The sequence below is a fragment of the Micropterus dolomieu genome, linkage group LG21 (assembly GCF_021292245.1).
Source record: "Micropterus dolomieu isolate WLL.071019.BEF.003 ecotype Adirondacks linkage group LG21, ASM2129224v1, whole genome shotgun sequence".
Lineage (NCBI taxonomy): Eukaryota > Metazoa > Chordata > Actinopteri > Centrarchiformes > Centrarchidae > Micropterus > Micropterus dolomieu.
The window spans coordinates 27,046,974-27,068,399 of record NC_060170.1 but is presented as its reverse complement, the minus strand read 5'-3'; the positions used below and the strand labels follow the sequence as shown (position 1 = coordinate 27,068,399).

At 42.0% G+C, this 21,426-nt stretch overlaps 4 protein-coding genes across 9 annotated transcripts in view; 2 read left to right on the top strand and 2 right to left on the bottom strand.

Moving 5' to 3' along the window:
- mblac2 (metallo-beta-lactamase domain containing 2) overlaps positions 1–3,336 on the bottom strand; it is a 5,208-nt gene extending 1,872 nt beyond the window's left edge. The window contains exons 1-2 of the mRNA XM_046035364.1: positions 2,749–3,336; positions 1,386–1,600 (exon numbers count right to left, since the gene is read on the bottom strand). Of these exons, the coding sequence (XP_045891320.1) occupies positions 1,386–1,600; positions 2,749–3,190 (657 nt within the window). The 5' untranslated portion in view covers positions 3,191–3,336. The remainder of the gene's footprint in view (positions 1–1,385; positions 1,601–2,748) is intronic.
- Positions 3,337–3,471: 135 nt separating this feature from the next.
- polr3g (polymerase (RNA) III (DNA directed) polypeptide G) lies at positions 3,472–7,090 on the top strand. 2 transcript variants are annotated; one of them, XM_046035366.1, is made up of 8 exons: positions 3,472–3,737; positions 3,898–4,066; positions 5,184–5,313; positions 5,891–5,956; positions 6,054–6,113; positions 6,195–6,259; positions 6,411–6,536; positions 6,652–7,090. In XM_046035366.1, the coding sequence occupies exons 2-8, from the start codon at positions 3,956–3,958 to the stop codon at positions 6,739–6,741; spliced, it is 648 nt and encodes a 215-aa protein (XP_045891322.1). In that variant the 5' UTR covers positions 3,472–3,737; positions 3,898–3,955; the 3' UTR covers positions 6,742–7,090. The 2 variants fall into 2 exon arrangements, with proteins under 2 accessions (XP_045891322.1, XP_045891321.1); XM_046035365.1 differs by having other exon boundaries at positions 3,474–3,737; positions 3,935–4,066.
- lysmd3 (LysM, putative peptidoglycan-binding, domain containing 3) lies at positions 6,930–11,826 on the bottom strand. 5 transcript variants are annotated; one of them, XM_046035359.1, is made up of 3 exons: positions 11,673–11,826; positions 10,103–10,470; positions 6,930–8,859 (listed from the first exon to the last, which is right to left on the bottom strand). In XM_046035359.1, the coding sequence occupies exons 2-3, from the start codon at positions 10,367–10,369 to the stop codon at positions 8,143–8,145; spliced, it is 984 nt and encodes a 327-aa protein (XP_045891315.1). In that variant the 5' UTR covers positions 10,370–10,470; positions 11,673–11,826; the 3' UTR covers positions 6,930–8,142. The 5 variants fall into 5 exon arrangements, with proteins under 5 accessions (XP_045891315.1, XP_045891317.1, XP_045891316.1 ...); XM_046035361.1 differs by having other exon boundaries at positions 10,103–10,379; positions 11,673–11,821; XM_046035360.1 differs by having other exon boundaries at positions 11,679–11,821.
- Positions 11,827–12,000: 174 nt separating this feature from the next.
- The window catches only part of adgrv1 (adhesion G protein-coupled receptor V1), a 109,229-nt gene continuing 99,803 nt past the window's right edge, over positions 12,001–21,426 (top strand). Inside the window, exon 1 of the mRNA XM_046034481.1 lies at positions 12,001–12,285. The gene's annotated coding sequence lies outside the window, so the exon portion shown is untranslated. The remainder of the gene's footprint in view (positions 12,286–21,426) is intronic.

Sequence of the window (21,426 nt, the reverse complement as noted above, 5' to 3'; positions counted from 1 at the left end):
AGGATTTAGAGCTCATCATAGCACAGAGACAGCACTGGTGAAAACGACCTCCTTATTGCATCAGACAAAGGACTTGTCTCTGTACTGGTTTTATTAGATCTTAGTGCTGCATTTGATACCATTGACCATCAGATCCTATTGCAGAGACTGGAACATTTCATTGGCATTAAAGGAACCGCTCTAAGCTGGTTTAAGTCCCATTTATCAGATCGATTTCAGTTTGTACATGTTAACGATGAGTCCTCCATGCATGCCAAAGTTAGTCATGGAGTTCCTCAAGGATCTGTCCTCGGACCAATCCTCTTCACTTTATATATGCTTCCTTTAGGCAATATTATCAGGAAATATTCCATAAGCTTTCATTGTTATGCAGATGATACTCAGTTATATCTATCGATCAAACCAGATGAAACTCATCAGTTAGCTAAACTTCAAATGTTCAGGTGTGTCCTGAACCATCCCTTAGTTATGCTGCTATAGGCCTAGACTGCCGGGGGATTTCCTATGATGCACTGAGCTCCTCTCTCCTCTACTTTCTCTCCCTCTGTATGCAACCTCATCCCATTATTGCATGTTACTAACACAACTTCTCCCCTTTCTGGTAGTCCTGTGCTTTCTCGTCCCTCTCCTCTCTCCTCCTATCACTTCCTGCAGGTGTTTCTGGCTCTGGAGCTGTGGAATTTGGATCTGTGGCTGCGGGTCACCTGCTGCCCCCGTGTTCCTGCTCGACACCCTCTGCTACAACGACTATTGTTGCTAGTCCTACTGTTATTATTGTTATTATAATCATTAACATTACGACTGTTACCATTAACACTACGATAAATATCTGTACCATTTTTTCATTTAGTCTATAGCAACATCACCTTTACTGTCTGTACCTCTGTGTGTGTATATTGTGTAGGCTGCCTCCCTCCCCCCCCTCTCTTCTTCCATCCCTCTCTTTTTCTCTCTGTTCCTCTCCTGCCCTCTCTCTCTCTCTCTCTCTCTCTCTCTCTCTCCTTCACCCCAACCGGTCGAGGCAGATGGCCGCCCACCCTGAGCCATGGTTCTGCTTGAGGTTTCTGCCTCTTATAAGGAAGTTTTTCCTTGCCTCTGTTGCCTAGTGCTTGCTCTTGGTGGGAACTGTTGGGCTTCTGTAAATAGCATCATAGAGTACGGTCTAGACCTGCTCTTTTATGAAAAGCACTGTGAGATAACTGTTGTTGTGATTTGGCGCTATATATATAAAATTGAATTGAACAGGACAATGACATTTTCATTATATATCTACTATGTTTTGTTTTAGGAGATGGGATTGGATATCTTGAGTTATCCAACTGAGGATTGGAGGAACAATGAGCTGAAATGGATAGGCCAAACTCTGGTGTGTTTCAGTGTGTTACCTGTTCGCTGTCCACCAGCCCCACCAGCCGCTCACAACTGCTGATGTAATCACTGACGTGGCTGTAGGGCAACCAGTCAATCATGGCGCCATCATACACCACATCTCCACTGAAAAGCATTTTATTGTCACGGTCGTGGAGGCAAATGCTCCCCCGAGAGTGACCAGGCATGTGGAGCACCGTCAGCTGTCTGTCACCCAGGTTGATGACATCGCCTAGACAGGAGAGAGGGAGAAGTAGTATCATAGTCACACATACAAACACAATATAACTTGTAACTAAATCCTTATGTTCCTCATAATTTGGCTGGATGGAATGAAGCCAGGGTTATATTTGTGTGTCACCTCGTATCACCATGATTTGCAGAGTCCAGGACATTCAGTATATCATTGAAACGGAAAACTGAAACTGACACATCAAGCAAAGATATTCCAACTGCAATGCAGCAGTGGCTCTGACACAGCAGAACAAGTCAGTGTATTGACCGGAAGTGCAGAAATTACTCTGTGAGAATACTAAAGACAATAACTGGATAAATGTTTTGGTCCAAACTCCAACAAAAACATAGCTACTCATCCCATACATTGAGATAAAAGCTTTGTGCAACAACTATCATGAAATGAGTGATAAAGCTTAGTTGTCCTGAGTTTAGTCCATTAGTGATTGATTTGGTGTGTATATGCTAACAGCACTTTGGGTGATGGCTAAATCAGTGCTATGAGGTTATTAATATTTGGGATGCTCTCCAGAAGTATGGCCCATTTCTTCTTCTTTCTTTCTTGGAAGTAACAGAATCCAAATTCATCAGCACACCGGCTTAAAATAGAGCTGCTCTGCAAATACAGTTAAAGAATGAGCATATTAGCTGCAAAAACCTGATTTCTTCTTGTCGTATATCATCTCACAAACAATCAACACAGTTTCCTTTGAGTGCCCCCCCCCCCCTTGATTAATGACCCGTCTCTGCACTTTTTACATAGCCCAACTCATGTTATGTAATACTACATTTACACCTGTATAAGCTACCTCTCACCTCATATTGTTCCTCACCACCGCACATGTTGTATGCCTATATTTCTGACACTGCATGTGTAGGTTAGTATGTGACTTGGATTTATTTAGCAAGTCATTATTGGTCTTCTACTGAATTCATTGTGCGGGTAAATCCCCCAGTGGAGATAAAAGGTTCTGTATGGTAGAGCCTAATGTGCAAACTACAGCTCTTGAGTCCATTGAATATCATCTAATGGTATCGACCATTATGCGTATCCCTAGACGAATGCATTTAGACCTTATGAGGTGGAGTTTTATCACAGATCCACCCCCCTAAAACAAATCTGCAAAGGCTGCATCTCCTACCTACCCTCCTGCAGTATGTGTGTGGGCTGCACAGCCTTCACTTTGTAGTGCCTTGCCCTCCATCCTGGACTGGGAGCCTCGGCTATCTCCCTGTCGCTGAGCCAGGTGACCGTCTCGAAGTTGTCTCCGTTGGCCAAAGCATCGACCTCGGCGCTGTGGACGCCCACCTGTTGGAACTGATGCAGACCGCCCGAGTGGTCGAAGTGGGCGTGGGTGGCGATGGCCAGCAGCGGGTTCTTCCTCTGCGGATCTTTGCCGAGCAGCCCCTTGCCGTCGATGTAGTCAGGTAAGCTCCTCAAGCCCAGACCAGTGTCTATCACCACGTCCTGGTGTGTGCCGCGCAGCAGCCAGATGTTGGCCCGGTTGTCCGACTGGTAGAATCGCTCCTGGATCCAGAAGAGTCCGTCTCCGAGCGACTTGTGAGCGTACCAGTCGGCTGCAGACATCCCAGTTCATGCACGTATCGAAGTAACCTGCTGCGGGTTTCGTGCTGTCAGCTGATTTTTCGGCGGAGAGGTGTAACTAGCCTTCTAGCTAGAGGTGATATGTTTTCATTGAGGTTAGTGTGATGGTGGCCGCCGACACACCCTTGTTGGAGAAAAGCGTGCTCATTGGGCGAACTCATGAGTGACGACAGCCTCAAGCGCGCAACTATTGGCTGTAAATAAACCACGCCTTCTCAAACGTCACGTAGGGGAGGGGCGAGTTAAAGGCACATTTACGCACATACTGCTGAGTCGTGTGTGCTTCGTTTTCCATGCTGGTGTTAGCACAGCCGTACAAATCTGCCTTAGGTTTACCTTTAAATTTAGTGATTTCAGGAGTTAGTTTACGTCCGAACAATAGATGGAACTGAGTAGCTGAAAGCTAATGACAAGTAAACTCTAAAAGTGAAAACATAGAGACTTGGTAAAGGCTAAATGCCGCCGAATAGCCCTGAAATACACAAACTTTAACGTTCCACATTAGGAGCAATTCTCTAATAGTCCCATAGTGAGTATTACAGCTTCTTGTAACGTTATGTGTGGTTGTGTGTATGTGTGGTTGAGTCTCTGATGCAATATATATATGTTGACCAACGCTGCATAGTCTGCATAAGGCGATGAAAGCAGCTGTGGTACAGTAACTTGTTGTGTCTACACGTGTTTCACAGTGAAGTTGACTGGAGACATGTGGACTCTGTGCTGCAGGTACAGAGGAGGCTTGCAGCCATGGCAGGCAAGGGTCGTGGAGTAGCTGCCTTTACCTTCAACATTGACGCTCTGGGCATCGGCAGGGGCAGCATGCCAGAAGCCAGGGTGGGGCCCAGCCCGCTGTTTCCAGTAAGTACCGAGCACACTCACTCACACACACAATGACATATCACATTGCAGTATACTCAGTTCACCCATAAGCCCTCTAAGTGTTGCATGCCAAACATTTCAGGGAGGGTGAAATTCAAATCTGTAACTGCACCAGTATTTTTATTTTTTTGACAATTCAAAGAGATGTGTAGGTTCTGTTATGATGTATTTAAATTAAAGTACAAGCCATGAAAAATTTTGCAAATATTTGCTAAAACTGCTATGTGTCATGGCCATGTTAAGAGCCTCCACCTGTTTAAAAGTAGTTTCCCATTAAGTACGTCTTCCTAGAGCATCCTCCTATAGGAGATGAACTATCAGTTGCTCCAGGATGCGTCTATTATTCTCTGCATGGTGCTGAAAATAGGGCAAAAATTACTTTTGGACCCAATTGACTTCTCTTCCTCATATTTTCTGTGCATTCTGTAGCTATCCTTATAAATTTAAGTGCCTTTCAAGTACAATGCACACGGCACATTACACATGACAGCTTTATTATATTTTGCACACAAACCTAGAGACCAACCATGACATTTTGATTTGGTGGTATATATTCCTAAGCAACTTACCACATGTTACCACATTTGAGGCCTCTAAGGGTCAGTTTGTCCCATTTAATTTTAAGCCGGGCTTCATATGTGACACTTGTTTAGGATGAGTTAAGGAGGTTCTGTAATTTTTTTTCTTTACACAACATTTGCAGCATACCGTGTAATATAATAAATAATAATAACACCATTTGTTTATTTTTCAAGTTAAGCACTTCAGTATCCTTCACTTGTGCTTGACTGAAAGTTTGTCCCCCGGTCAACTGATAAACCAATTTTGATCATTGTACCAAAATGGGCTGTGCACACATCAGTTTGGCACCATTTTACTATACAGAGTTTGACTGTAAATACTCATATTGGATAAAACTAAAACGTAATCTGTTGAAGAATAAATTGGAGATACTAAAACTGCATCTATAAATGTACAGCTTTTTCAATATGTTGCCACATCTGCTCCATAGTGTTAATCACACACATATCAAACTCTATGGAAAAGTTATAATTGATTGCTGTTATCTCCCTTCCACTATCTTATCCTCATGCAGAGCACAGACTTTAAGCCAGTGCCACTGAAAGCTGGCGAAGATGAGGACTACATGCTGGCCTTAAAGCAGGAGATGAGGGGAACGATGCAGCGGCTACCACACAACATCAAGCCTCTGTCCAACAAAGCAGGTGAGGGGGAGAGTAGTGCATTAGAAACCTGACATCCAATAGAAATGCTATGGCAAGACAATTGGCTGCTGTCAGTGAGGATAATGCAGCACTTAGGAACTGAGACATTTAATTAGGGTCGTATTTGGGGAAAGGCAGATTTATGGCAGAAATATTAAGTTACAGCTGCTGCCTCATCTGGTGGTTTTAATATGATTTCCATGGTCTGGCTTGATGGGGCCTTTTCGAGTTCCCTTATTCAGCGATGAGCTAAATATATCCATAACAGGTAGTCAATTAAGGTTTTTCAGAATGCCTTTAAACGTGCTAACTGTAATTACAGTGGGACTTGATAGATCATGTCTATAAAAGTCACTCATTTTGTTTTGGGACAAACACAATCGTATATACAGTACATATATGCAGCCAATAGTTGCTCACTCTATACTTAAAATTATGATTTACTGCTGTTGCTAAGAATAAGGATTAGCAACCAGTGTTTTGTTTTTTGTGTTGATACCCTCATGAAACTGCTGAATGTGATGACTTGTTTGGGGGTGTAATGAAGCAGAACATTCTCTTTGTTTACATGAAACAGAAGTGGAGAAGTACACGGAGCGATACCTGAAGCAAAGCCAGATGGAGGATGAGGAATGGACTCCAGGTACTTGCGTAACTTAAGCATAACAAACTGTCATGCAATTTGAGCATATTGAGGGGAAAAAAGGAAAATAATGGAAATATGATTCCTAATATTTTAGACTGGAACCTCTTCCCAAAAGAATTGATGCCCCAAAAGAAAAAACCTCGTGCTAAACCAGGTAAATTTAAACCATTATGCATGTGATAAGATTCCCTTTCTGTGACTGTAAGAATACAGACCTAATGATTAAATCCAACAGGCATAAAGAAGAAAACTGTGAAGATATCGCGCAAAGACGCAGAAGATCTGCTGAGTAAATTAGATGTAAGCTTTTTTTTCCCGATTGTTTGTTCTGTGTTCAACTACTGAGTGTTACATGTGTTAATTTGTGTGATTTATCAAATACAACTATGTATGTCCTTCTGAGCAGGCAAATGCTTAAATAAGTAATTTAATGTTAATGTCAACATTTCAGGAACTGGCAAAGAAAGATGACGGGAACCCAGAAAAATCAGACGATGAGACCGAAAAGAAAACTGAGGATAAGAATGAGGAGGAAGAAATTGAAGCGGAAGAATATGATGAAGAGGATATTGAAGAGGTTAGATTACAAATGACAACCTCAATTCCTTTATTCCTAACTGTGTTCAATGCAAACTGAATGTGGTCGATATGTAAGCAGCAGACTTAATATTTCTACTTTTATTTCTTTCTAGGAAAACGACTACATTGACAGCTATTTTGACAATGGCGAAGATTTTGCTGCAGAAAGTGATGATAATATGGACGGTGAAGGAACATACTGAGAGGGTGTCACTCAAGCATGCGTATACGGTTGAAGTTGACAATCATCATGTGATTGTTTCTTTTGGTTAAATATTGTACATAAGTTGGGAATACTATTTAGCAGAGTGATGGTGGGTTTGTTAAGTTTGAGCTTGAGACGCAAGCTGTCCGTAAAGGCATATGTAAATAAGAGAAGCCAAACTATGTGCACACTGGCAATAATTTATTCAAAATAGATGTATTTATTTTTCAGCCTGTAGCACATTTCCACAGGTTGAAAGGCACATACTGTCAACAACATTTAATGCTTTTTCATGAAGTATCACAGTGATAAAATAAAAGGGCTATATAACAAAGTGTAAAATTTCACATAATGAGTATGAGTCATTGTGGGAATATTGTGCATTTCCCATTTTCCTCACCATGCTCTTCGAGGTTTTTTGGAATGACAAACAGGCAAGCTAAAAGCAAAAGATATTAAGCAACTTTCATGGAAATCCATAAACCTAATTCAACTTGTCTCAAATACTGATAGTGTAAATAAAGGCTAATGTTCAATAGTCTTGAAATAAATTAATTCTATATTAAACACAAAGGCAGTAATCATACCTTTCCAACAAACAGCATTGGACACCATTTCTAACATGGCAAAAAATGTCTACAGTTTGATTAAACAGTAAGAACTGCTTTAAAACCAAATCCACAAAATTAATGAATCTCTTAGGGTGTGACCACTGGTCGCATCACTGAATAAACAGAATTGCTTGTCTGTCTCGGCTTGTTTTCGAAATCTTTGGACACAGTTTGTGGGTAGCTTACAGAGAATGCAACAGCATAGACGATAACAAACATTCTATTGGGTACATTGATTGTTAACAATAAATCCGTCATTCGAAACATTTCAGCCAAGCATCTTTTCCGCCCATTTATAACTGAAAATAGGGCTGCAACTAAGGATTATTTTCATTATTGATTAATCTGTCCATCATTTTTGTGATTAGCCCAGACCAGTCCAAGATGACGTCCTCAAATGTACTGTTCTAGAGGAGTAAAGAAACCAGAAAATATTCTCATTTGAGTAGCTGGAATCTGAAAATTAGGACTTTTTCTCTGACAATGGCTTATCAAAATAGCTGCCGATTATTTCAATAATTTAATATTTGACAACTAATTGATTAATCAATTAATACTTACAGCTCTACTTGAAAAGTATATAAATGTAAATGAACAGACAAGGGACGACTGTGGCCACACCCTTATTCTAGTCCTATTCCTGAAAACCTTTAAAAGTGACTGTCCCAGTCAGACAGATTGCATTGATGTATAAAGTCTATAAAAACTACTCAAAATGGGAACATCCACCCAGTTTTATTAGGTCTCTGAGTAAGCAACAAATTTGTATGTAAAGGTAGAATCCCTTGTTATGTTTTCTCATGTCCTCCGTGTTCTCTGTCTCCTGCTTTGTCCCCACCGGGTCCCTGTTGATCTCCATTACCCACATTTCCATCAAGGTATCCAGGGCCAGCCCCTGCATGTTTGTCTTCTCCAACAGCAAGGTCACCATTATTGCCTTGGTGATCTTCAGGACGCATGTTGACATTAGCTTGTGTAGGAATGCCATGATGGCTGACGTCAGTTTTCATGAGAACCTCATAGTACAACAGATAAAACACAGGTGTGACAATACCAACGACCAGCATGATGGCCACAGCTGTCCACCACCTCATGCCCCAGTCTGCTCCATAATAAGGGTCCTTTCTCTGTGCTGGTTTGTACTCTACTTCTCCTAGCAGTGGCTGCGTTTGCTGCAGCGTTAAGGAGGACACGACCTCATTCAGACTGCTCCGAGACGGACCTGTGGATTTCACCAGCCGTTCAATGTCCTTGTCCTTCTCCAAGAGGAATCCTTCCACACTGTCGGTGGAAGAAGAAGAGTCTGTGGAGGACTCAGAGGGGAGTGAGGTAACGGTTGAGATCTGGGGCAGGCGCCTCCCACCTGAGGGGGAGGCAGACGGGAGAGGTCCAGTGCTGAGAGTCTCAGTGAGGACGCTAAAGCGCCTCACAGGAATCTTGACCGACCGCAGGGCAAAGAAGTCCTGCTCTGTCAAGAGGTTGTTTGCACGCTTAATATCAGCCACCTGAGAAATGCACAAAAGAAAGATGAATTTACTATGCTGCTTACAAAGAAAATGTTTTTATTAAAAGATATTTCAGGGGGGCAGGTGCTCAACCAAGTGAGCTAACCATGCTCCCTTACAGTTAGTGTTATTTTACATTCACTGTCAGCTAAATATTCTGGATTCTGAGTCAACCAACAAACTAAAATGGCAGCCTTTGCACTTGTTGAAAAGGACCACCCAGATTAACACACAGAGTTGTAAATATTATCCATATGATTATGGTGGAATTAAACATAGGGTATGTAATGACAATTCAACAAGTTTTCCATTAGAAAAACTACCATGTTATTTGGGCGCTGGTAAATTGTACTGACCGTTCTAACTCAATCAAAAAACTATAATTTAACAACCAAAGACATTTTTATTAGCCTGTCCATATTGTATACTTGTCTACAATTTTAATACAATTTGAGAACTTAAAAGGTCAATGTTTCTGTTGAAACAAGTAGACCTTTTAAGTTGATGTGGTCAACTTCTGCAGCAACATTATCGGTCCTGTTTCTGGCCACCTGGCAAACGTAAATATTCACTCTCCTTTTAGCTCCGTTCTTTGTCTCAGCCAACTCCTGATGGTTCACTATGCCTGCCAGCTAACTGTGTCTATCTTTTCTTTGGTGCTGAGCAGGTAGTGTGGAATCGGTATTATGGGCCTTCACAGTATTTAGAGCTTCTCGTTAGAAAAAGTTGTTTCCTGAGGCTGACATCACTGTGAGGGCAGTAATAGTGAACCAAAACAGCAAAACAGTTGGTTGCGTATCGGACAGCTAAACAATAAGCTGAAACTTAGTTTTCTTAAATGATAAAATACAGTAACAGAGATACAAAGAAGACATCTTTAACATTTAACATTGAAGCTTTCAATGTTCAGTCTGGATCTAGATATTTATAATGCTACATCTCTCATTGTATATTGTTTGACTACTGGTTGTAATGAATTTGAAGACATCAGTCAGGACTGGTAAGTTAACTAATCAATTTTTTTATTATTACTTAGAATAACTGATTAGCCTAGTTCATCTAAATGAATTAATTTAAAAGTAAGACACAGATTTATCAATAATAATTGTTAATTGTGTAAAGGGCCAAGAATGAAAGAATGTAGTCCACTTTATCATGGAAATGAGGAAGAGTTGAGCGGGTACTACTGGGTAAGACACACACACACACACACACACACACACAGATCTGAGCGCAGACGTACTGAGCAATGGTACTGCAGGGAAATGCTGTTCAGGGTGTCACCCTCCTGGATATCTCTGGTCAGGTAGATGATATCCTCCATCTTTTCTCTGGAGGTGCTCCTCCGCAGCCTCTCTCTGCCACGTGGCCGCAGCTCACAGCTCTCCCCATCCTCCTCTGACAGGTCATTCTCTGAGCCATTGTTTCCAAACAAATAGGCATGGCCGCCATTGGCAGGCTGCACTATGGAGGCTGACTGGAACCCATAGAGCTGGTTTCTACTGGACATTTTTTCTTCACTGTGTTGGGAAGAGCAGGGATAGGCTTGAGTAACAAATCCTGAACTTGTACAGCATATTCTTCCGGAATACCATCAAGGTATCCTTAACCCTGAAAGAAGATAACAAGGAAAACACGTTTGAACTAAGCTAAACAAATATTTATTTAGGAGGATGGCTTAACGGTATGGTACTATTACTAGCAATAGATGTCATTGTTTTCCCCAGCTTAACAGCATGGGGGAGAGACTACAGTGGACATCCATAAAAAAAAAAAAATCACCATTGTACTATTACAGCCATCAATGTCATACCAAATGTGACCACTGTTTCAGATAAACTTACAAATATGAATCAAATAAACTACAACCAACAGCTATAAAACGGCTTGGCCTTTGTGAACTTTATGCCACCATGCAAGAGGAAACATGCATTTCTCTCTCTGAAACCTGCAATTAACAGGTGCAGGCAGCAGTGAAGTATATTTGCTAATGATACGTTTCTCACATTTCTCAGCATGCTGGGAAAAAGTAAAAAAAAAATAAAAAAAACCTCTCTGACAGTCCTGTGCATTCAGGCTAGAGTTAAACTAGATAAGATTGGACCTCTTTCAGTATGACAAGTGACCTTACAGGCAGTACATTCAATTCAATTCAAAAGATGTCAAGGTCCTCTGTTTATATAACATGTATACTGATACCTATTACGGCCATGGTACATCACCAGCTAATGTGACATCTTGTCACACGACGTTACCCATCTATTCACCTATCACAGCTTTAACCTGTGAGCAAAGCAGCCTCTGGTTACTAACGTTACGTTACTTGAAACAAAATACCAGGTTCCTGACCAAGGTAAGGTAATGTTAGCTAAGTTAGCAGCTAACCATCTAAGATGTTAGGACACTAACAATCATCTTCTTTATCAAGCATGCAGGACTGTGATTATCGTTAACTCACTAGCTACGCTTGCAAAGAGTTACTGTGGCAAAATTCCCGGTTAGCAACTAACGTTACTACTATAAAACACACCTCAGTCGATGTCGTAGTCCATTAGGAATTATTACGTAACTTTAGAAACACGTCTGTTTAAGCCACCAGAGCAATGGCTTACACGCACTGTCAGGTTGGTCTTGTAGTGATAGGAGGGTGGTGTAACTTACAGCGCAAGTCCACATTAAGCAAACTAAGCATCTACACCGGCTAGGCTAGTGCTAAGTAGCTTTATGTGGCTAACGTCAGTAGCTAACTAAGTTGCAGTTTATCGGTCAGTTGTCACAAGTAAAGAATGATATATTTGGAGGAAGTCTACTACCTTTACCTGAAGAAGGTTGACACCGATCAATCAGTTGACCTGAGTCATATCCATACTTCCACGGGATTATCTTCTCTCTCACCTTGCCTTTGGTTAGTAAACTGGTACCTGCCTGCTAGCTACTGTTGAACTGCTCACGCCACGTCAACAGAATATTTACGTAATGACGTAACCACTGGCGCTTCTAACACAGCCCGCGAGATGGCGCTAGAGGTCAAGTTATTAGCTTTTCATACGTCCGTGGCTCGCTGGGTGGAGCTGTCCACCACCACATGGAGCACAGTTGAGAGACAAATGGGATTAAAACATCTCGTCTCATTAGGCAGCGACCGGGGAACGAGCTGGAGTCCCTGAGTAGCTGCAAACTAATCTTTCTGCTGGAACAGCGAGTCGTGTGTGTGTACAGTAGCAGTTGCTCATACTCTCACATGGCTGCAGGAGCCCGGAGCTGTGCGTAGGGAGAGAGAGAGAGGAGAGAGGGTCCTGAACACACCGGGGAACCGCGCTCCGTCTCCGTTGTTTCTCCCGGCTTCAGTCCCGTTACATGACAAACGCGCTTCATCCCATGTTGTTCACCGGGAACCCAAAGCTGCCGAAGGAAAACCCGAATTCAGTATGTTTTAATCATCAGTACCAAATGATGCAGTTATTGGCTGCGGTTTGAGAAGAGAAGGAGCTGGGAGCACTTATAGATGTTATCCTCTGCAGTAGATACATTATAGTAATTTATCTTGGACAGAGAGGCTAAGCAAGGTGTCAGGTAAGTTATTGGAATGATTTATCTGGTCTCTTTTTAAAGATGTGTGTGTTAGTTAGTCATTATGAGTGTGCGCTAATAGTACGGATGCGGGCCAAACTTTGCTGGATAATTCCGTAGAAAGACTTGGATGCGAGATGAAATAGCCTTTGTTGTGGTTACATTACCTCTAGGACAATGCAAATGTCTTGGATTTATTTTTCAGCAAGTGAGTAAGTAATTATTGGTGACTCCAGGCGCTAATGCCAGTGGTAGATTAATAGTGCAGAGAATAAAGGAAACAAATGAGTAGCGATACTCCTCATCAATTATGCCAGACAGCTCAAGCAGACATATTGTATAACACTATAAGAAAACGATTAAAAGTGGTTGGCCACAGCTAATTTCTTTTTGCATTGTGCCAAAAAATCCCCCTCAGAGCAGCTAATAAAATTGAAAAGCCTAAATATTGATTCAGCGCAATCAGTAAATGAATGGCCGGGTAGCCCATTGAGGACGGAGACAAACGCTTCCATGGTTACATCCAGGATCTCCAGTGTGATTACTGCGCTTTGTGTGGGTTTTCCCTCTCCCACTGAAATAAAACAACAATTCAGGGGGAACTGCCACACATGGTGGGCTGGAGACCCTCTCATAAAGGCTCCGTTGACTAATCTATAGGCTTACTTTGGCCATAAGTAATCTCGGCACACTTTGAGTTGCGCACATGTGCTGTTACTGTTAAATCAACGAGTGGTGACTGTAGTCTCATTGTGCTGCTGCTTCTTTGCGTATTTTATGCAGATGTCCAGGCTCCATCATTTACAGTTGATGGGGTGGGGTTTTCAGTCCTTGAATAATTGAATATGTCCACCTTGTCTCTAATTGATTTGACATGATGTCATCTGGGTGCGTCCCTTGCAAATCTCTTTTGTTGCCTCCTCTGTGGTGTTTCAGGAGAGTTAAATCCCCTTTCTCACCAGGGAGGAAGGGAGGGAGCTGCTTCTGTGTCCATTCATCACTTACACCTGCTCTTCCTCCAGCGCCAGCCTTCCCTGTTGACTGTTTCTGAAATGTATCTTTGTGTAAAAGGGTGAAATTATCTTCAGTCTTTTGAATAATTATGTCCTCCCTCTTTGTTTGCAGCAGCAAAACTTGCCATTAAAAAACCTAACATACAACCTATAATCTCTATTTCCACTATCACAAACCCACAGGTCATAGTCCGTCTGTTGGTCTATTTTTGTAGATTTGGATCCTCAAAGAACCACACTTGCTCGGAGCTCAGGTCCTTTGTTTGTCAGTGTTTATGTCATCGCCTGGCAGGGGTCAGCCCCCAGTCGCCTGTGTGAGGGCCTGAATGTGATTCACTGGGCGGAAACTGTTTTACTGCCTGCCTCTCTCTCCTTCTGTCTCACCCCTCTAATGGTTGCACAGTACAAAAGGGGACAGTGCCATAAACGGAGCTTGTTCATTGATGAAAGGTGCTGAAGTGATGCACATTGCAGACAAGATGAGATTGATGTTTTCTGGGGATGAGAGGGCTTGCGTTCCCAGTGTGTGGGGAAATAGTAGATGAAGGCGCAGCTCTGCATGCTTAACCGCCCTGCAACAGGCTGCATGCCGCCTCAGCTGATCTGTGCACCAAGGATCACTGTTGGGGACAAGAGTTGTAAAGGATATCTTCATCTGGAACTCATGGTCTGATAGCAACTCTATATATGGCAATATTCATGATCCTACAGTAGTTCCATATTACTTCCTTGACACATCCCCGCTAGTTATACTGAAAGTTTGGTTGTTGTTCTGACATGTTTTCTGCGTCTTACCTTATCCTCTTAGATAATCACATGAAAACTCAGGCCCGAGGAGAGCGATGCTCACTTATATAGCACTTGTTATTAGGATAAGTAAACACAATGCAAAATGTTAGACTTCTCCTCAGTGAGTGTTCTGTATTTGCATTTTTCATGGTGCGAAAACCCATAGACCTACCGACTATACATCTCTTATTAGTTATGGTCTGGTTTTTATTTCCACTCTTTGAGAGGATAAAATGTTGCACTTACTTTCCCAGTTCTCCCTCAAATGACCATTTCCCTCAGAAGTACCTTGCAGTAGAACAATTCATAATCCTTTGGTGCAAGACAGATGAATACCTTAAAACCTGCCAACACCGGGGGCTGACCTGGCTCACTGCATGCTTATTTGAGTGTATGAACCATAGGTGTTAGAATAACATTTTTGAAACACCAAACCAAATTCCAGAGACATTTTTTGGTGCAATAGGTTCTTAGCTTCTACATTTGTGCATGCACAGTTGACACGTGGAATGTTTCCCCATACTTGCTTCCCCATACTTACACAGTACAAAATGCTTTATATTTGTACAAATAATGAAGAAGACTTTAGTAAGGGAAACAGGGTCAACAATATTTCCACAAGCAAGAGTTCCTGTTGCTTTTTTGGATTTATGCTGTTTTCTGTGGCTGCTCATTTAAGCAGTTTTCCAGGCTGTACATGAAGAGATTTAGAGATAATCATTCTAAAACTGAGGTTAGTTTCAAGCCATCTAATTCAGTGTTTGGTGTCATTTCAGTTTATTGCTTCTCAATTATGTGATATTTGGCCAATGTGGAAAAAAATGCACTACATGTGGGCAGACAGTATAATTAATGCTCTCAACCCTATGAGGAGACATCAGAGAGACAAGGAAGGACAAAGAAGAATAAACTAATGTCTAACAACAACTTAAAAGAAAGTTATCTATTCCACTCACAGAATTGAAATTTATTAGTTTATAGTGCCAAGTTCTGATGTAGCTCATTTTGCATTTTCTAATTTCTAATCAACATGCCTCCCAGCAACAAATAACAAAGGAACCATGCTAGTTTATTCACATCTTCCTGTTGTTTTATTTGACTGGGATCATCAAAGCTGATGCCAGTATGTGTGTAAACCCTGATTTTAGATTTACTGAATGGACAAATTCAAGTTGTAAATAAGTCTCTTAGAATGTTCTCTGGGATTGTTTGTTTTCAAAAATCATTTGACAGTTCATGCTTACGCACAGGGGACAGTATCATGTTTTAGTAGTTGTTGTCCTTGGAGCAGAGCGACAGGAAAGTGGTGGGCCCTCAGCGATGGCCAACAATCCTGTGGTCTTTTCAGTGGGTCTGACCAACCGCATATTGTTCCCGGTGAGAGGATGCTAGTACGGTCGCTGCAGCAAACCCTCAGCCATGACCTCGCTGTCAACTCTTATAATCACACTTGCATACATACACACACTTACACACACACCTATTGTTATATCTTGCATTCTGTAGGGGTAATGATGAGATTTACAGCTGCTCAGCATCTCTATTTGAGTATTAAACTTGAACTCTGACCTCTTGTGATGTTAGTAAAGCTGGTGGCCTCAGATAGGTTAGAGCCCGCCCCTACCTTCTTTGCTGAGTATATTTAAAAAACATCCCACCACAAATATTTTAATTAATCAGTCAAACAGTGATTTCATTTCAAATATTTTTGTAATATGCCCACCACATTCTATGGCAATTAGATTAATTAAAGTAATTAAATCAAACTAAAGCAGCTATGGAAAGTCAGTGCAGGAGGCACACAGAGCAACATCCTTTTCTCAGATGTCAAAACATAGTGAAAAGTAAAAGAACATTTAGGAAGACTGTTTCCTCTGGCCTCTGGTTCACATTAACATGGCTAGACTCGAAATTAAATGAAGTCTCAAGGACTGTTGAAAGAAGGATTACTTTGATTTTTTTCATTGAATGAATTATTATCCCAAAGCTTTAAACCTGCTTCACAGCCTTAATTTGATAAATGAATGCACTATTCGGTTGCTCTTCACTGCTCCAATTCTTTAAACATGCTGCCCCCCTACATGGGTCCCTCTGTCCGGCCATAAACCCCCATGAGTTCTACACCTCACCTAGATGATTTTGGGGGAGCCACATGGAAGACATCATGTGGTGCCCCCTCCTTCATGTCCTTTTTTAGACAGGTCAGGTTGAGTGGGTCACACTTTGCGTTCAGCTGTAAGGACATCATGGCTATCCATCCATAGACCCTTCCTTCTTTGTTAGTACTACTGCCTCTCACGAGGGTCTTTGTGAGCGTGTGTGTGTGTGTGTGTGTGTGTGTGTGTGTGTGTGTGTGTGAGAGAGAGAGAGAGAGAGAGGCAGAGGCAGTGAGCCACAGAAAAGAGGAGTCAGGGTGCCTATTTAAAACATAAACCTGTTGATGTAGGTCACCGACTCTTAGATCAATCTTCCAAAACCCTTAGTTCTCTCCATTACCCTCACCGTTATTTATCCCCCAGTGTGTGTGTATGCCCCAATCTGTATTATTTCTATATACTCATCTCTGCCCCCCCATCTGCCCCGTCCCGTACACCAGCCCCTCTTTCTTTCTTTTCTTGTCTTTCTCTGTTTATCCCTCACTTCTCTCATTGTACTGTAGTTGGTCATGGCAGAGGAATTCCTCGAGTAGGTGGGGGTGGTTGATCTGAGCATGGCTGAGAGCTGGCGGGGTGTGTTTATTGTTGTACAAAGATGTATGTATCAAGTTTCTCTATATGCCTTTCATTATAGATTATAGCTTTGTGAGTAGAACGTCTCAAGAGATCAGGATCACTTGATAATAAATAGAAAACACACCCTGCATCTTTGTGTCATTCACTGTGTGATCTGAGAAGCACTGCAGAGAGAAATGTTTTCGATTAGACTGAAATGTTATTTAATGCCAGATAAGATGAGAAATTGATGGGAGGTGTGTTTATGATAAGTATATGACAGGATCCAAAAACACACGCATGTCTTGTTCACTTTCAATGTGTATGCTCCCTCTCACATTCACAGTTACATAGCAATCAGTTCTGTTAATGATTGCTTCTGAATCTGCGGGACAGACAACAATCCTAATGACCAGCTAGATAAAAGCAACAAGCGACAACTTTAAAACATTTTCTTATTCTTTTTCTCTATGATAATCAGGTTCTGTTCGGGGATTTGCTTCCTCCTCAATCTTGCCATCTGGCATTTAGTTTTCCAGCGCTGCAAAGGCTTGAAAGAGGGGCTCTCCCACACCTACTGTACCGAGGATGTGTGTGCTGTGCGTGTCCTTGTTTAGCAGTGATAAAGAGTAGAGCCGAGAGAAAAGGAGGGAGTCTGAATAGGATGGTTTGGATTCTGTTGGAGAGGAGGCCAGTATGCCAAAAAGTGGGAGAAACAAAAGAATAGAGAACTGTGGCAATTTCAGAAATGCACACGAAACACAAAAAGGAGCATGAGTGAAAAAAAGCCTGCTCCTTAAAATTGCGTGCTGGTCAGTGAATCGTAAAGCCCCGCTTCTTCTCCAATGAAAATACACCCCCGTTCTGGGTTGCCTTTCTGTTTTGGGAACTCTTTTGAAATGCAATTAGCATTTCATCCAGGCCCAGCTGGTTACATGCAATGAAGTAATACGCTTTCTAATTTGGCCCTTTGGTCTGCAAGGCTGTGGAGAGCACAACCTTGTTTAATCCCCTGAAAGTGCTTTTCTGTCTGCCTCCATCACTGTGTGTCATACAGGCTAATCAGTCAGCCAGTCCTCAAACTGGAAAACGCTCTAAATTGCTCACGCACTGGTTCCTACTCAATTGGAACCACTTTCCCTTTTTCTCTTTCCCAAGAAGGAGAAAAAACTCTTGTTTTTAGTTAGAGATGCGAAATGCCATTGGCTCAACTTAAGAGCAGCCGACCAGGGCCATGTGGACAATACCTCAAAAAAACTCTCCTTCTCCCTGTTTCTTTTTTCACAGTAAAATGCACACTTGATTGGCAGCCTCTTGCCCCTGAAGGAGAAATGCCTGGTTGAAAAGTATCGTCTGACAATAGCTGGGAGACTGACCCCGTGCATTTTTGTTCTTTAGAGAGGTATTCATTCAAGTGTTTTCTAGTTCCCCTTATGTGGAATGGCATAATTTGGCCGTAATTCTGCATACTGCTATCCCCATTTTCCAAAAATCTTTCACCCCCTTCTTGTTGGACTAATGGTAGGTTTTCTGTTTTTCTCCTCAAAATAAATAGAATTCTGTTTTTGGACAGAGCTCTCCAAAATAAGCCTAGTGAGTAACGCGGAGTTCTTGTCAGATTTAATGATGTATGTTTTTGTTCTACTCACTTATTAAGTTTCTTAATTTCTTCTCCCCAACTTCCCTCTATGGCGAGAACATTCACTGATCTAAAAATACCAGAGGGAGAAACTACATGTGAAGTGCAATTATGGGCTTGTGAGTTGACCGGGTATGGCAGCCGCGGCTACGCCGGGCTGAGAACGGACGGTGGGTGGTTTCTGAGGTAGGGCCCGACGCACACTGGAGTGGTGGCATCGCTTAGTGTGGAGTGCAGCTCAAACAGAAAACAATCCAATAAACAGAGACTGAGGAGGCACGGTTGTTTCGGGCCAAACGTGTAGCCTGAAACTTATACGAACTGAACTAATACAGCAGCCTTTCTATGAAAAGAGAAACATTTTTTTTATATGCATTAAATGACAGATTTAACATTGTTATTATATTTTATTTTATTGCATTGTATTTTTTTCTTGACATTTGTTCTAGATAATTTCAGCGAATTCTGCCCCCTGCCTGTTCAAATTAGGCATTTTTTCATATTTAGTCTGACCTTTGAATAATAACAGCAGTCCAATTTTCCAGAGTTCATATCGCCAAAAGAAATTTGTTTAACAGTCACCATTATGTTATACATAAATACAGATTGGATTATTTTTTGGGCTTTTTCTGTATGCCTCTCTGCCACACCGTCTGTCTCCCTGTGTGTTGCTGTTTACTTATCTGTTTATCACTTTGTCAGTATCAGTCATGTCTGTTTTTCATGGTTGGTTTTTAGTTTGAACTTGTCCTGAGGAGCGGCACAACTGTTCGTTCCAGGAACACTGTTATATTAGTTCATGTTAATGACAGAGCAGGTTTTTTTTGTGGCCAGATTGACTCCAGATCACCGACCAGAGCTGTAAGATTGATGAATGAGATCCCACTGCAGGCCTCCCAGTGTCAGACAACTGGATATCACTTTCTGAGTGTGTGTGTGTGTGTGTGTGTGTGTGCGCGTGTGACTAAACTGCCAGATATAACCACAGCCTCTTCACCACGGGCGTCTCAGGACCAGGAAAGCCTCAGGGCAGGGATGCCTCATGGGAAAGCCCTTGATTAAAACTCTACCACACACCCTCTAACAAAAAGGAAGTAAGAGTATTGCTTTTCTCTTTTAAAGCTTCCAATACAGTATTTTCAACTAGGGGAAAGGCAACATCCTTGACTATGATTGTAGAGGCTGGTACTTTAACTCGAGAAGCTCCCAGAGGGCTAAAGTGACAATAAAGGGTCGATAGATTCTGTATTTAATGCGACAAAGAACAGAGCCATAGCTAACTGGCTAGCTAGGGAGAAATTCCAGTCTCTCGCTGTCAAACTTGACAGCCTGTGACAGCACGTGTGTGTTACGTATACTTGTGTCAATGGCCTGATCACCTGACTAACCGCAGACGGCACATAGCACATTCTACACAGTGAATCCTGCAGTGTCACGCTTACTGCAATCCTCTAACTGTGAAGTCTTAGGCTTGCAGTGAATAATTGATGCTAAAGATTACGACACAGAGGCCACTGTCAGGAGAAACCCTAGAGGCATCAGTGACGAGCACTAACCCCGGGAGCAGCCCTGCAACCAGACACCTCCTCAGCACTTCTGACAGGGTTATCCAATAGATCATCGAGTGAGAGTGTGTATGTGTGTGTGTGGTGTGTGACCGCAGGGGATCCAGTGTTATAGATTTCGGGAAAGGGCTGAAACGTAACTGGGTCAAACCAACACTGACCAGCACTGATATTATCACTGTGAGTGGTCATGGTGCCTATCTCATTTGAACCTGCTGAGAATCCTGTTTGGTGATGAGCTATCCATCACAGAGATACAGGAAAAGGGGGTTTTCTCCAAGTATAAGGACGTGATAAGATGTGTGACAAAGACAGATAAGAAGATGGATGAATACAAGTGGATACTGAAGGGAGACTCTCTACATATAGTATTTGTGTGTTTGTTTTTTACGTAGTAGACTTACGGTTTTGTGTGTGTTGCCTATGCATTGTTCCTTCAGCTTTGATCTGAGCTTAGCTGGGGAAAGGAGTGGACTTAGTGTTGTAGCTCAGTGCCCAGTGCTAAGAAACTTTCCTGGCAAGCACAAAGCCTGCTTGTGCAAGATGGACCATAATTCTAAATGACTGCAAATTGAAAAAAAAAAGTTTGCTGGAAGTAGTATGTACTGGACAAGAATGATTATGGTGAAAGCAGGTTCAAGTTTAAGGCTTAACAATATAATAACCAGATTTAAACAGTAGCTTTAGAAGTTTTGTACCTAATTGTTTTTGAAGAATGATTCAGGATTGTTCCAGACCAATGGTTAATTTTCATTTGCGCCTGATGACTTATTAAGGAGTACAATGACAATGCATTGTTGTATGATTGTGGATGAATACATGATGTGCGTCACATATTTAGCCAGCACTATATATAGTGGGTAATACATATTTATTGGACTCTGTGTGAGTTCCAGCAAATAAAATAATGCAGTATAAAAGAAAAGTCAGCTGACTGAGGTCAGAGTCACAGAATAAGTCAATAATAGCAATTTTGGATGTTCAGAATGTGAAGTCTCTTTAGTTGTGGTGTTGTCTGTGGCTTGTTAGAGCGCCATGTCCCAGAGTCCTGGCCCCAGCCATCATTCTCTATTTCTTTGGCCCAGGATATTTGTGATGGACAGTGTGTTTTCATAGATTTCAGAGCTCTCCAGTGTCCTGGCCTGTCACCCAGCCGTCCATCTGAGCATTGAAACCTTGCATTTTGGATGGCTATGAGAGATAAACAGTGTGCCAGCTCTGGCAAATGCAGTCATGTATGCAATCATGTGAGCGTGTGTGTGTGTGTGTGTGTGTGTGTG

What these genes read in the sequence shown, in the direction of transcription:
- polr3g (XM_046035366.1), top strand. Translation starts at nt 3,956, where the DNA reads ATGGCAGGCAAGGGTCGTGGAGTAGCTGCCTTTACCTTCAACATTGAC. An exon ending in GGATGAGGAATGGACTCCAG is followed by an intron (nt 5,957 to 6,053) that starts GTACTTGCGTAA and finishes CTAATATTTTAG; the next exon opens with ACTGGAACCTCTTCCCAAAA. An exon ending in ATGAAGAGGATATTGAAGAG is followed by an intron (nt 6,537 to 6,651) that starts GTTAGATTACAA and finishes ATTTCTTTCTAG; the next exon opens with GAAAACGACTACATTGACAG.
- lysmd3 (XM_046035359.1), bottom strand. Translation starts at nt 10,369, where the DNA reads ATGTCCAGTAGAAACCAGCTCTATGGGTTCCAGTCAGCCTCCATAGTG. An exon ending in CCCTGCAGTACCATTGCTCA is followed by an intron (nt 8,860 to 10,102) that starts GTACGTCTGCGC and finishes TGCATTTCTCAG; the next exon opens with GTGGCTGATATTAAGCGTGC.